This window comes from Pristiophorus japonicus, chromosome 4 (assembly GCF_044704955.1).
Source record: "Pristiophorus japonicus isolate sPriJap1 chromosome 4, sPriJap1.hap1, whole genome shotgun sequence".
Classification (NCBI taxonomy): Eukaryota; Metazoa; Chordata; class Chondrichthyes; family Pristiophoridae; genus Pristiophorus; species Pristiophorus japonicus.
In genome coordinates, this window is record NC_091980.1 from 152719661 (window position 1) to 152733835 (window position 14175).

The 14175-nt window shown below is 45.7% G+C and overlaps 1 protein-coding gene across 2 annotated transcripts in view; it reads right to left on the reverse strand.

The window, feature by feature from the left end:
• Nucleotides 1-253: 253 nt before the first annotated feature.
• The window catches only part of zfyve1 (zinc finger, FYVE domain containing 1), a 51678-nt gene continuing 37756 nt past the window's right edge, over nt 254-14175 (reverse strand). For both annotated transcript variants that reach the window (XM_070878654.1, XM_070878653.1), the window contains exons 8-11: nt 11894-12064; nt 4406-4586; nt 3019-3129; nt 254-1117 (exon numbers count right to left, since the gene is read on the reverse strand). In XM_070878654.1, the coding sequence (XP_070734755.1) occupies nt 885-1117; nt 3019-3129; nt 4406-4586; nt 11894-12064 (696 nt within the window). In that variant the 3' untranslated portion in view covers nt 254-884. The remainder of the gene's footprint in view (nt 1118-3018; nt 3130-4405; nt 4587-11893; nt 12065-14175) is intronic.

Genomic DNA, 14175 nt, shown 5'->3' on the forward strand with positions numbered 1-14175 from the left:
CCCCCCCCCCCCCCAAACCAGAGGGAGATTCTCTCTGCTACCAGGGTGGGTCAGGGAATGGGAGAAAGATTTACCTTACACCTACCACGAGCAGGAGCCAACACCGTCCTCACTCCCCCTTTGAGGAATATGAAGAGTGCTATTCCCGGTTTCCCATGGGCCAGGATAACTGTTTGACCGAGCACAGGCAGTGGTGTGAAATGCGCACATTACTTGAATAATTGAAAGGATTCACACAGCAGGGGAAACAGTGCAAAGGACAACCACCATTTTATTTACAGAAATCATTCAGGGACCATAAATCGGCATTATTTGATAAACAGAACTATACATTTTGGTTATGGTAATGAGTGCAGTTAGAGATCAATGGAGGCATTAACAAAAACATGATTTGTTTTAAAATAAACAATAACTCTTTAAAAGATGCCAATGTATATCACATACTAAAAAATACTTGTCAGCTAGTGTCACTGAAAAATAGCTATTGCTAAAGAACCTCGTGGTGTTTGACATTAATCAAGTATTGCCCACGTGAGCTGGACCCATTCCGTGCCGTGTACAGGTACACTCGCCCACCGACATTATACACGGCCAATCCCTGCTGAGTTAATCAACACGATCTCAAGACAGAAATCAACGGCCAGTTAAATTCAGTAACAGCCTTCGACAGGAAAGAAAACAGTGATGCGCCCGATTCCCCAGTGTCCAGAGCCCGCAGAATGGAGCTCACAAGAGATTTGTTTTGAATGCACAGGGTTAAGAACGATTTGAACAATTCTATTCCACTTCTTTTTAAATGGTCATGCATATGTAATAATAAATAAAAGAGTAATTGGGATTACAATTCGATGCGAGATGGAGATTGCCCTTTCGGAGGGTGCTACTCAAAGATCGCCTGTCTTCTTGTTACAGTTTATGCAGACCCGAACAAGGTGGTCCCATCCACGCGAGGAGACCACACGCCGGTCCGAGGAGCATTCGTTGCAGAAACCCTGCCCACAGGCACGGCAATGGTGCTTGGACATTTTGGCTGTAAACTCTTTCCCGCAATAGCAGCACTCGGTGATCTCGTGGTCAGGCACCCAGTATGATGGTCTGGCTGCATCCTTCACCAGACCTGCCAAAGACAGCATCCATGGCTTTGTCAATCACAATTAAAGGATTCATTGCTACATAGAGTGCACTTCTGCTCAGTTTCCCTCCTCCTCCACCACCCTAACCCTCATTTCTTGATATTCCTCCACCCGATCAGCCACGTGCAAGTCGAGACAGCAGGCTATTTGACTCTTCACATGTACATCTTCACCAAAGGCAGCCAGAGGCACAGGGCTCCTATAGTCAGGATCAGGATCATCCAGCTAAAATCAACTGGCTCCAGTACCAGCCAATGAGCATGGTTTGCACAGCTTGGTGCCACACTGGGCGGGGCCACCAGAGAGGTCTTCCTCCACTGGCTCCTGTTAAGCAGACACTATGAAGATGACCAATTGTAGGTGATCACACACATGCTCTTCAGCATGGTGCCAACAGGCAGCTCCAACATTTTCAGAAATGGCTAACACATTGAAAGGTCACTTCATGAACAATATGGGACGGCAGCTCATTCCTGACCATGCAGCAGGGGTCAGGTACCGAGCTGCTCATAATGCAGCAGCAGACATTGTCCTACACGTTGCACCTGATGACTATTAACTGCCAGCAATGATTGAGTGCATGGCCAATTAGACTGCAAACTCTTTGGGTGATACAGACTACATGAAGTTATACAAGTGTTAGCAACAAAGCCTTATTGAGAAAGTCTGCGTGACATGACTTGTTTATTTCTAGCACCGTTTGAATTGAATGTGCTGAGCATGATCAGATCAGAGAAGTTAAGAGAAGTCAAGTCACTGCAGCCTCCCACAAACTGGTGAATACTACTGGAACATTTCACTGCACAAAGGTGATTCATGACCGAGTTCACAAATCTCATCAATCCTGTAACTTTCTCTCACGGATCACACCTGCCATCTACTGGCACAGTGACCTTGTCTCGGATATGTTTGTCCAACAGGTGAGTGCACCAAGTGATTGAAGTTCTGAGTCACCGAGTTCAATGTGAGGTTAACCGCGACCACTCACTATCAAATTATAGGGCTTCGAAAAAACAAATGGTAACCCCTCAAAAGAAAAGGCATTTGATTAATTCAAATACATTTCAGCCAATAGTAGCCACCCGCTGATGTATTTGTAGAGGTGCAAGTGAATACTATCCTATGGTGAATCAAAAATGCTTCTTTAGTGCAAGCTTTTTCAAAGGAGACTTTGGTTCAGTAGTTGAAATCTGAACACCAGGTTTAAAGTGCACTCGAAAGGAGTTGTAAGACTGAAGGAACGCACATCGATAGAGGGTGAGCTCATGTAGATTTAAATAAAGATGAGAACTTTAAATTTGAGGCACTTGGGAACTAATGTGAGTAGAGAGGATGATGATGGGCAGCGGTGTTTTGGAGGAGCAGAAGTTTTAGAGAGGGTGTAGGAATGGGAGGGAGGCCAGGAACGTGATCAAGTCTAGTGACAGAGGCATGGATTAGGATAATACAGCCAGATTCTGCTTTGGTGCAGATCCACTCGCCAATGTCTTGGTTTCCTCCCAATTGGGATCTCTCCTTTGGAAAGGAATATTAGACAAACTGGCAGCACCAGTGTGTGTGCAGGATGGCTCAGTCCCAGGCTCCTGAAGCTGTGACTGTTAGCTTGTCTAACACGCTCTTGTGGCACATAATGGAAATGTTTGACTATTTGTAGGGAACATACAAATCTGCCATAAAGTCACCAGGACACTGCATTCAGTTAAATTGGTTAGTGTTTCTATTAATAAATGCAGTAAGGATGGTGTGATTTGGTTTTTTACACTGTCAGTTGCCAGCTCAGGTCCAGAGTAGAGCACAGATGATCAAAGGAGCAGATAAAGAACTCTTAGTGAAATCTGCTTTAGAATTCCACAGCAGTACGTTGCCCATTTTCTAAACCTCTTACCTAATGGGAAATCTATTGCTGTAGCTACTGCTCCGAAGGTGTTCTGCACAACTTCCCCCACTCTTCGCGCCATTATTGTACTGCCTTCATCGCCATCGTCGTCGATAACTTCTTCAAATCGTGTTCAAATCAAAACAGTGTCAGAATCATAATGTTACATACACAAAACACATTAAACATATGAACCCTTTTTATTGTCTGTACAATGCAGGATGTGCCACAGGAGAGGGAGGGAGGGTGAGCAATACTGGGTCAGAGGGATTGCCCATTGAAATAGTGGTTTGGGAACAGGGAGAGTTTGGGCATTGACGTTTGATGCAATATTTCGTACTTTGGCCTTTTGATGTTTCACAATTTGGTGCCCAAGAGCCAGGTGGAAACACAAACTGCAGATCAGGTTCACCGTTGGAATATCCAGACTGAAATTGAAGATTAGATTAAGGATTCCGATGAGAACAGCTGAAGATTTTTTTTAAATATACAAACTGAATCACAGTTGCAGATGAGGCTTTTTAAACAAACCACATTTTACCCAGCAACTGGGAGTGGTACTGGGAACTCGCTTCATGGAGTTCTATTAATAAAACTCACGGTCCATCCACAAAAAACACAAAGGACACTGATCGAAGACACGATTTCCCCATTACTGCAAATCTGGACCAGAGAGATTCAAATCATGTGCCTTATTTCCAGAGGCATAGCCTGAAAAGATGATCTAGGCAGTGGAGCAAAGTAACCAACATATTAAAAAAGGCCACTTAGCAACTGCCACTCCGAATTGTTAGCAGTCACACCTAAAATCTCATCACGAATGTCAATGTATTTTAACCAGGTACAAACCGCTCATTCAAACTGCTTGAAATACCGGCTTTGCCTGAATTGAGTTGAAATTTTTAACTAAATGCAACGTACATTTGTGTTTGGGCGGCGGGAAGACACAGATTGCAGGGATAGCGTGGGTGGTTGGGACAGGGCATGGAGCAGGGTTCCCCGCTCCAATCATCGCCCCCATCTCCCCCCACTCTTTGAACATCGGTGACCCCCCCCCACCTTCCCCTCCCCCGCACTCCGATCATCGGACCACCCTCTCCCCCGATCATCGGTTCCCCGCGCCAATCAGCGGTTCCTCCCCCACCTCTCCGATCGTCAGTTCCTCTCCTCCCTGCGCTCCGATCGTTGGTTCTCCCTACTCCCCACCCCCGATTGTCGGTCCCTCCCCTCCCCCACGCTCCGATCATCGGACCACCCCCCTGCCCCGAACGTCGGTTCCTCCCCCGCCGATCGCCCCCCCCCCCCCCGGATCATCGGTTTCTCCCCCCCCGCGACGATCGTTGGTTCCCCCCCACCCCGATAGTCAGTTCCCCCCGCGCCCCCGATCGTCGGTTACCTGTTCTGATTATTGCACCTTCGTAGCACGCATCACACACACGGACCGGGACTAAACCCCAGCCACGTTCAGGAACAGGCTTGCATTTCGATGAGCAACCATCGCAGAAGCCTTCGCCACAGGCTCGACAGTGGTGTTTTGCCTCCTGCTCCTGAAAGGGTTTATTGCACTTATGACAGCTCTATGGAATAAATGTAACATCCATTAAAACTCTGTCCACTGCTAGAGAGGCTTGTATTTGTCTTCTACGTCATGCTGCAACTTACTTTACGTCATTGCAGCCATCTCTCACGAGCAGCAGTATGAACCTGCTCCTGGGAGACTACAGCCGCATTGTATCTGTCCTTCTTTAAAAACAATTGCACAGAATTTGCATGTATGTACTTTAATATTTAGCATTTGAAACATTTATTGAACAGACAGGTATGCTGCCAAACAGATGAGCACGATGGGAGCCGCCACGTTTTGAATGGAGAGCATCGCCCACACCATGACGACACAGCCCAACCTACACCGACACACAACATCAATACAGGCTCTCCCCTCCTCCTTGTGCCACACACAAACTGCTCGCCTCCCAACTACCGTCAGAAGGACCAAAAGGTCAAGGGGAGAATGACAGCAAGGCATGAAGGAGTGGCTCCAGACAACAGCCCTATCATCTCAGATTCTCGGGGTGAACGGAAGTCGGGTTACAGCCATCAACAACGACCAGGTGCAGAGCGCTGCTCACACCAGCTGTAAGCTCGAGTACCAGAGGTCGGTGTGAAGGTGTGGGCACCAGCTGCCTCTTGGCCCACTTTGGTCACCAACAATATTCTGTCCATCCAAAGGCGAGAGGAATTTCAGAGACTTTCTTTTCTCTATATTGGCCCTGGATATTTGTTCCCAATCTAATTGTTTGCCTGACAGTAGATTCCATGGCTGGTGGTGGCTGGGGAGGGTATTGGGTGCTGTGTTGTTCAGATCCAACAGGCTGAATGGGACAGACTCGAAGGACCAGCTAGTCTTATACTATCTGTCTTTTCACATGTAGTACCTCGGCATCAGCCAATCCTGTCCTCACCTCAACGTCCACACACGCTCTTTCCACAAAAAGCATTGTCTTTTGTCGGGTCACTTTTTTTTTTTAAAAGCCTGTATAAATACAAGATTCTCACATTTAAAAAAAATCTTTGGCAAGTTTTTGAATTGGAAGTTTAGAAACAACTGGAGTTTAATCTAAAATGTTTTCTTTCCCGATGAGAATGTTTTATTTAAAGCTAATAATGACAGCTTTACTAATGATTTCTGCTGTTTTAACGGATTCCTAATTTCTAAGCAAGTTTGAAGGCAAAGGGGTAAAAAAAAAAAATTCTGATATCGGGAAAGGTTTAAAAATTACGCGAAGTCACGTAATGACGTCAGGCCTTCTTACAAGCCTGCACAGGAGTCCATTAACAGCTGTTTTATACTGGACATTATTCATTTGGGTTTCTTAATAAAAGAAATGAAAAAGGATGGCAGCCAGAAGACTTACCTAACAGACAGAGGAAATGATGGGATAGTCAGAAGAAGAATAAAACAGAGCAAGCTTATGTAATAATACTCGCCTGCTACAGATAAAAGAGATACTCAAACAAAGCAAATTCAAAAGTTAGAAGCCAAGATAAATAAGCTGGAAAAAGACGGGACCGGACGGATAGTGCGGTGCACAGCCATAGCACCATCACCTATGGCAGCAGCAACAGAGCCCTGTACCCCTCGGTGGGGAAGTGTAGTTCATAAACCCAACTTAACAGTAAACCAGGCTGGGATAAGTTAGCCGTTAGCGAGTGCGAAGTGGAGTGGCCCCCGGCACATGATAATGGCTACCTACCAGCGGTGCCTATACGCAACACTACGATTCCCACCAACGGACACAGACCAGGCCAAACTACCATACAGGAGGTACCCCATAGTCCACAGCAGAGACAAATACTATTGAATGAGTTACCAACCCCTAAAAGAAATAGTAGGAATCCAGAGATCTGGCAAACGGTGGAAGAGATGCTACACGCCCATAACCTAACCTTAGCAGACATTCACAATCTGGTAAAAGCCAAAATGGGTCTGATAAATCAGCACAAAGTGACACCAGAGGTACAATATGGGGGATGGCAGAATAGAGGAAGAGCAGATCTAGCAAAGATTGGAATTCCTCAAATACGGGATGGAAGGATGCTGGGGACCAATTCGAACAGATTGGAGTAGAATACTGAATGTGACTCAAAAGGCAGGCGAAAGGGTAGGGGAATACGAGGAACGAAAGTGGATTGAATACAAAGACCACTCTGGGGCAGATGACCCTGACAAAAATGATGCAGCATTCTTGAAAATGTTTAAAGATGGGCTAGGAGAAACACATCAAAAGATAATGAAGTTAGGATTGAAGGTAGGGGATGACTACGATGAAACTTTGGAATGGGCAGAACATGTAGAAGAGTTAAAGTGAGAACAAAGGGAGAAGATAGTTGCAAGGAAGGAGGTGCAGGAAGGCGAGGCCCCCAACAGGCATAGAAGGGAGCACTCTTTTGCAGTATGTGGATGATATCCTTATTGCCTCCAGTACAGAACAACAACATGTACTAGCTTTAACTACAATGCTAGGAGCTCGACAGAGCGCAGGATTAAAAATAAATCCTAGGAAAATGCAGGTGGGAAGGAGCGAAGTAACATATCTAGGATACATAATATCACAAGGGAAGAGACAGATGCCCGAGGACAGAAAGGAAGCAATTCGATTAATGCCCAGGCCAGGGACCGTTCATAGCTAGGGGATTTGAATATAGGAGCAGGGAGGTCTTACTGCAGTTGTACAGGGCCTTGGTGAGGCCTCACCTGGACTATTGAGTACAGTTTTGGTCTCCTAATCTGAGGAAGGACGTTCTTGCTATTGAGGGAGTGCAGCGAAGGTTCACCAGACTGATTCCCGGGATGGCGGGACCGACATATGAGGGGAGACTTAATCAACTGGGCCTTTATACACTGGAGTTTAGAAGGATGAGAGGGGATCTCATAGAAACGTATAAGATTCTGACGGGACTGGACAGGTTAGATGCGGGAAGAATGTTCCCGATGATGGGGAAGTCCAGAACCAGGGGTCACAGTCTTAGGATAAGGGGTAGGCCATTTAGGACTGAGATGAGGAGAAACTTCTTCACTCAGAGTTGTTAATCTATGGAATTCCCTGCTGCAGAGAGTTGTTGATGCCAGTTCATTGGATATATTCAAGAGGGAATTAGATATGGCCCTTACGGCTAAAGAGATCAAGGGGTATGGAGAAAAAGCAAGAAAGGGGTACTGAGGGAATGATCAGCCATGATCTTATTGAATGGTGGTGCAGGCTCGAAGAGCTGAATGGCCTACTCCTGCACCTATTTTCTATCTTTCTATGAAAGGGGTCAGGCAGGTACTAGGGCTATTCAACTACTGCAAGAAAACAAGCTCTCACAAGTGCTCCAGCCCTGGGATTACCCGACCAGAATAGCCCCTTCCACATCTATACCCACCACAGTAACTGAAGAGAACAGTACGAAGAGTCTCAGCATAGATGATTGTTATAACAATAACCAAGTTGCTTTATGTCGAGATCTACTACGAATGATCAAAGATGACTGTGGATATAACCAAGTGGACGGGTGCACCTTGAGTATCATTCCCACCACCCCCCCCCCGACCCCACAACACAGGATTACTAAATTATCGCTGTTCCACGAGGAAATGGGAGATTGATGTGTGAGCACCACGGCAACTGAAATGAAGAAAGGAACACCTCATGCACCATCATGGATATTGACTTCTGCTTTACTCTGCTTGACGAGACAGATATAAATGGGTTTATTATAACCCCTGAACTAAAGGAGGAAACCATCGATGGGACAATAATGGACATTACCAGAGGAGGTTATGAGAAGGCCATCGGGCTGCAAGAAAAAACGATTGGACACCATTCGACAACAGAGAAGACCCCAGGTGGAGGAAAGATAGAAGAAACAAAAGATACCCCAGGCGGGGCATAATTCAAAGACCGAGAAAAAGTTGGCTAGAAAGGACTTATACATGAACTATGCTGGACTCAATGTACTGGTTGTAGTGCAAGGAAACTCATCTTGCTGGTATTATCCTGTAAAAGTGTAACCGACGTAAGAGGCAGGCCCTAGCCCGAACTATAGTTAAAACATTGAATAAAGGGAAATCGGACAGTCTGGCAAAAAGGACTTATTTAGTATAACATAGAAATTTACAGCGCAGAAGGAGGCCATTTCGGCCCATCGTGTCCGCGCCAGCCGACAAAGAGCCACATGACCCTTGGTCAGCAGCCCTAAAGGTTACATACAAACCTATGAACAATGACGGAAAGGCAAAGAGCACCCAGCCCAACCAGTCCACCTCACACAACAGCGACACCCCTTATACTAAAACATTTTACACTCCACCCCAACCGGAGCCATGTGATCTCCTGGGAGAGGCAAAAACCAGATAAAAACCCAGGCCAATTTAGGGAGAAAAAATCTGGGAAAATTCATCTCCGACCCATCCAGGCGATCGAAACTAGTCCAGGAGATCACCCTGGCAGTATTCTATTCCCTGCAGTACTTACCATTATATCTGTTACATCCAACAAAAGGTCATCCAGTCTAATCCCAATTACCAACTCTAGGTCCGTAACTTTAAGTGCCCATCCAACCATCTCTTAAAAGTGGTGAGGGTTTCTTCATCTACCACTCTTCCAGGCAGCGAGTTCCAGATCCCCACAAACCTCTGCGTAAAGAAGCCCCCCCCCCTCAAATCCCCTCTAAACCTTCCACCAACCACCTTAAAACTATGCCCCCTCGTAATAGACCCTTACTATCCACTATGTTCAGGCCCCTCAATATTTTGTGCACCTCGATGAGGTCTCCTCTCAACCTCCCCTGTTCCAATGAGAACAAACCCAGCCTATCCAATCTGTCCTCATAACTAAGATTCTCCATTCCAGGCAGCATCCTAGTAAATCTCCTCTGCACCCTCTCTAGTGCAATCACGTCCTTTCTATAATACGGCGACCAGAACTGCACGCAATACTGCAGCTGTGGCCTAACCAAAGTATTATACAATTTAAGCATAATCTCCCTGCTCTTATATTCTATGCCTCGGCCAATAAAGGCAAGCATTCCGTATGCCTTCTTAACCACCTTATCCATCTGGCCTGCTACTTTCAGGGATCTGTGGACAAGCACTTCAAGCTCTTTTTGTTCATCTACACTATTAAGTGGCCTACCACTTAATCTGTATACCCTTTCCTTATTAGCCCTCCCAAAGTGCATCACCTCACACTTCTCTGAACTAAATTCCATTTGCCATTGCTCTGCCCATCTGACCAGTAGATTGATATCCTCCTGCAGCCCATGACTTTCCTCTTCATTATTAACCACACAGCCAATTTTTGTGACGTCTGCAAACTTCTTAATCATACTCCCTATATTCAAATCTAAACCGTTGATATATACCACAAAAAGCAAGGGACCCAGTACTGAGCCCTGCGAAACCTCACTGGAAACATCCTTCCAGTCACAAAAACATCCATCCTTTGCTTCCTACCTCCGAGCCAATTTTGGATCCAACTTGATACTTTGCCCTGGATCCCATGGGCTTTAACCTTCATGACCAGTCTACCATGTGGGACCTTATCAAAAGCTTTGCTAAAGTCCATATATACTACATCGTACGCACTACCCTCATCGACCCTCTCAGTTACCTCCTCAAAACATTCAATCAGCTTAGTCAGACACGGTCTTCCCTTAACAAATCCGTGCTGACTGTCCCTAATTGATCCTTGCCTTTCCAAATGCAGAGTTATCCTGTCTTTCAGGATTTTTCCCAATAATTTTCCCACAACTGAGGTTAGGCTGACAGGCCTGTAATTACTCGGCCTATCCCTTTCTCTCTTCTTAAACAAGGGTACTACATTAGCAGTCCTCCAATCTTCTGGCGCCATGCCCAGATCCAAAGAGTACTGGAAAATGATGGGAAAGCCAACAGGTAGGTCCTGCAGCTCGGGAAGTAGCGCTATCCAAGCGAAAGGACAACCCTGGAAGCTCACACATGAGGAATTAATTGGGAAATGGCCTATCTTGGACAAATAGCCAAAGGCCATTGCGGGGGGAATTGTAAGGGATAAAGAGTTGTAGCAGGCAAAGAGCAGACAGATCGGTGGTCACAACACAATGCTGAAGGTAGTGAACTAATCAGTATTAGGAGGGTGTGAGGAATCGGTGATGGTATGGATTATAATTGCCTATTGTATGTAACACTTGCTTATGTATATAAAGCACACTTATAACGAATTAAGCCTGATGGTTAATGAACCATCCTTAACATTAGTAACACACAAGACAGTAGAGGTCAGCAGTTGCTTATACATAAACATTTTGATTAGAAGTTTGAGGAAGAGATAAGAAAGCCAGTATTTTGGAACAGTTACTTCAGGCGTCATAGACTAAGGTAAAGTGCACATCACGGAACAAACAGAATATGATGGGAGATGGACAATTGCATGCATCACTCAGAGCCAGTCTGATAAGAGATGACAAATCAATGTAACTTCGCTGATAGCAGATGACCTATCGATGATTTAGTAGGAGGGTAGCCCCCCCCTACAAAAAACTCTATAAATTGTACATGAAACCTCTTGTACTTTGAAGGTTCCACGATTGAACTTTCCCTTGCATTTGCTTGAAATAAAGCCGGCTGAACCGAAGGTTTCGTTTGTTTGATTCCATGGTCGTTATACGGAGGGCGAGGGCGAGGTGTCAATTACCTATATCAGGCAATCCACTTCGAGGAAGAGAAGTCTTCCTATTACCACAACATGCAGCAGGAGGGTATTGTCGGGCAGTATAAGAGGAATGTTGTGCAGTAAAGAAAGAAAAAGACTTGCATTTATATAGCACCTTTCACGACCGGACGTCTCAAAGCACTTTACAGTCAATGAAGTACTTTTGGAATGTAGTCACTGTTGTAAGGTAGGAAAGGCAGCAGCCAATTTCTGCACAAGCAAGCTCCTACAAACAGCAATGTGATAATGGCCAGATAATCTGTTTTTGTTCTGTTGATTGAGAGATAAATATTGACCAGGACATAGGAGATACCCCACCGTTCTTCTTTAGAATCGTGCCACGGGATCTCTTACATCCACTTGAGCGGGCAGACGGAGCCTCAGTTTAACATCTGATCCAAAAGACAACATCTCCGACAGTGCAGCACTCTCTCAGCACTGCACTGGGAGTGTCAGCCTAGATTTATGTGCTCAAGTCCTTGGAGTAGGACTTGAACCCACAACCTTCTGACTCAGAGGCGAGAGTGCTGCCCACTGAGCCACAGCCGACAGTGTAAGGGGAACATTGTGCAGTATAAGGGGAATATTGTGCAGTATAAGGCGAGGGTAGTGCTATGGAAGAAAAGGCCAATAGACATTTTGGCACTTACGATAATCTGAGAGTTGGGCCTCCAGTAGGCTGGGGCAATCTGATCGGTGAGCCAGTCCGTCACCACTTTGGTCGGTTTTGCACCAAATTCTGAAACAGACTGCGCCATGAAATTCACACCATCCAGCAATCGTTGTGCAGCATTGTTATTGTCCTTTAGAAATCCATCCGTCTGAGAAAAGAGGGAAATGTCATTCTACTGCCCAATATTTATTCAAAAGTAACTGAGGGAAAGGAATGCACTGGGAGCCAACGTGCTGCATCACACCAGCAAGCTTTGTGCTTGCAGTCCCCAACAGGGAGGATCAGCTGTGCTACTTTACGACGCTCCCCTCCCATCCACTCGGGGCCACGTCGCAGCCAATCAGCACTTGCTCTCTTATCCCTCAACAGTTGATTTCAGGGCCAGCATCCCCATCAGGACAGGAAAATCCAACAACGGGTGATGGAACGAGTGGGCCTTATATTTTAAAGTGGCAATCCTGCCTTTTAGAAACAAATAAAACCATTCCAAAACAGCCCAGCGCGACGGACTGGCGATTATGTTGAGCAGTAAAGCTAATCAGCAACTCAATTTATCACAATACAGCAGCAACTTTACTTCTTGGTGCTGTATTCTTCATTGCAAATCTGTCTTTTTCTCATCTTAAAAGCATTCCATAAGTTGACTATCAGTCACATCATCACTTCTTTTATGCAAGAGGCTATTTTTGTTACACCACTGTCAGATTGGAAAGTACGACATTTCATGCATGAGATATAAATATTGACCAGGACAAAGGGGATACCCCACCGTTCTTCTTTAGAATAGTGCCATGGGATCTCTTACATCCTTCAGGTGATGATGATGGCATTATGCGCGTGGTATAAAAGCAGCAGAGTGCAGAGAGAGAAAGCATTTTAGTGGAATATACAATTCTCCGATCATCCATATTATAGCCTCCTAAGTCTATCCTATTCCCTGCCTGTGATTTGGGGGGGGGGGGCGGTGTGGAGAGCTTATTCGGGTCACCAACCTGGCCTCTTGTGTAAGATAATACATGCTATTGTTGGTCAGTGGGTGTCTCATTGTCAGGCACCCATCTCTTGTCGTATATGTTTATTCTGGAGTTCAAATCAAACATAGAAACATAGAAAATAGTGCAGGAGTAGGCCATTTGGCCCTTCGAGCCTGCACCACCATTCAAGAAGATCATGGCTGATCATTCCCTCAGTACCCCTTTCCTGCTTTCTCTCCATACCCCTCGATCCCTTCAGCCATAAGGGCCAGTCTCAACAACTCTCTGCGGCAGGGAATTCCACAGGTTAACAACTCTCTGAGTGAAGAAGTTTCTCCTCATCTCAGTCCTAAATGATCTACCCCTTATCCTAAGACTGTGTCCTCTGGTTCTGGACTTCCGCAACATCGGGAACATTCTTTCTGCATCTAACCTGTCCAGTCCCGTCAGAATTTTATATGATTCTATAAGATCCCCTCTCGTCCTTCTAAACTCCATTGAATAAAGGCCCAGTCGATCCAGTCTCTCCTCATATGTCAGTCCAGTCATCCCGGGAATCAGTCTGGTGAACCTTCGCTGCACTCCCTTAATAGCAAGAACGTCCTTCCTCAGATTAAGAGACCAAAACCGAACACAATATTCCAGGTGAGGCCTCACCAAGGCCCTGTACAACTGCAGTAAGACCTTCCTGCTCCTATACTCAAAACTCCTAGCTATGAAGGCCAACATACCATTTGCCTTCTTCACCGCCTGCTGTACATGCATGCCAACTTTCAATGACTGATGTACCATGACACCCAGGTCTCGTTGCACCTCCCCTTTTCCTAATCTGCTACCTTTTAGATAATATTCTGCCTTCGTGTTTTTGCCCCCAAAGTGGATAACCTCACATTTATCCACATTATATTGCATCTGCCATGCATTTGCCCACTTGCCTAACCTGTCCAAGTCACCCTGCAGCCTCTTAGCATCCTCCTCACAGCTCACACCGCCACCCAGTTTAGTGTCATCTGCAAACTTAAAGATATTACACTCAATTCCTTCATCTAAATCATTAATATATATTGTAAATAGCTGGGGTCCAAGCACTGAGCCCTGCGGCACCCCACTAGTCACTGCCTGCCATTCTGAAAAGAACCCATTTATCCTGACTCTCTGCTTCCTGTCTGCCAACCAGTTCTCTATCCATGTCAGTACATTACCCCCAATACCATGTGCTTTATTTTGAACATCAATCTCTTGTGTGGGACCTTGTCAAAAGCCTTTTGAAAGTCCAAATACACCA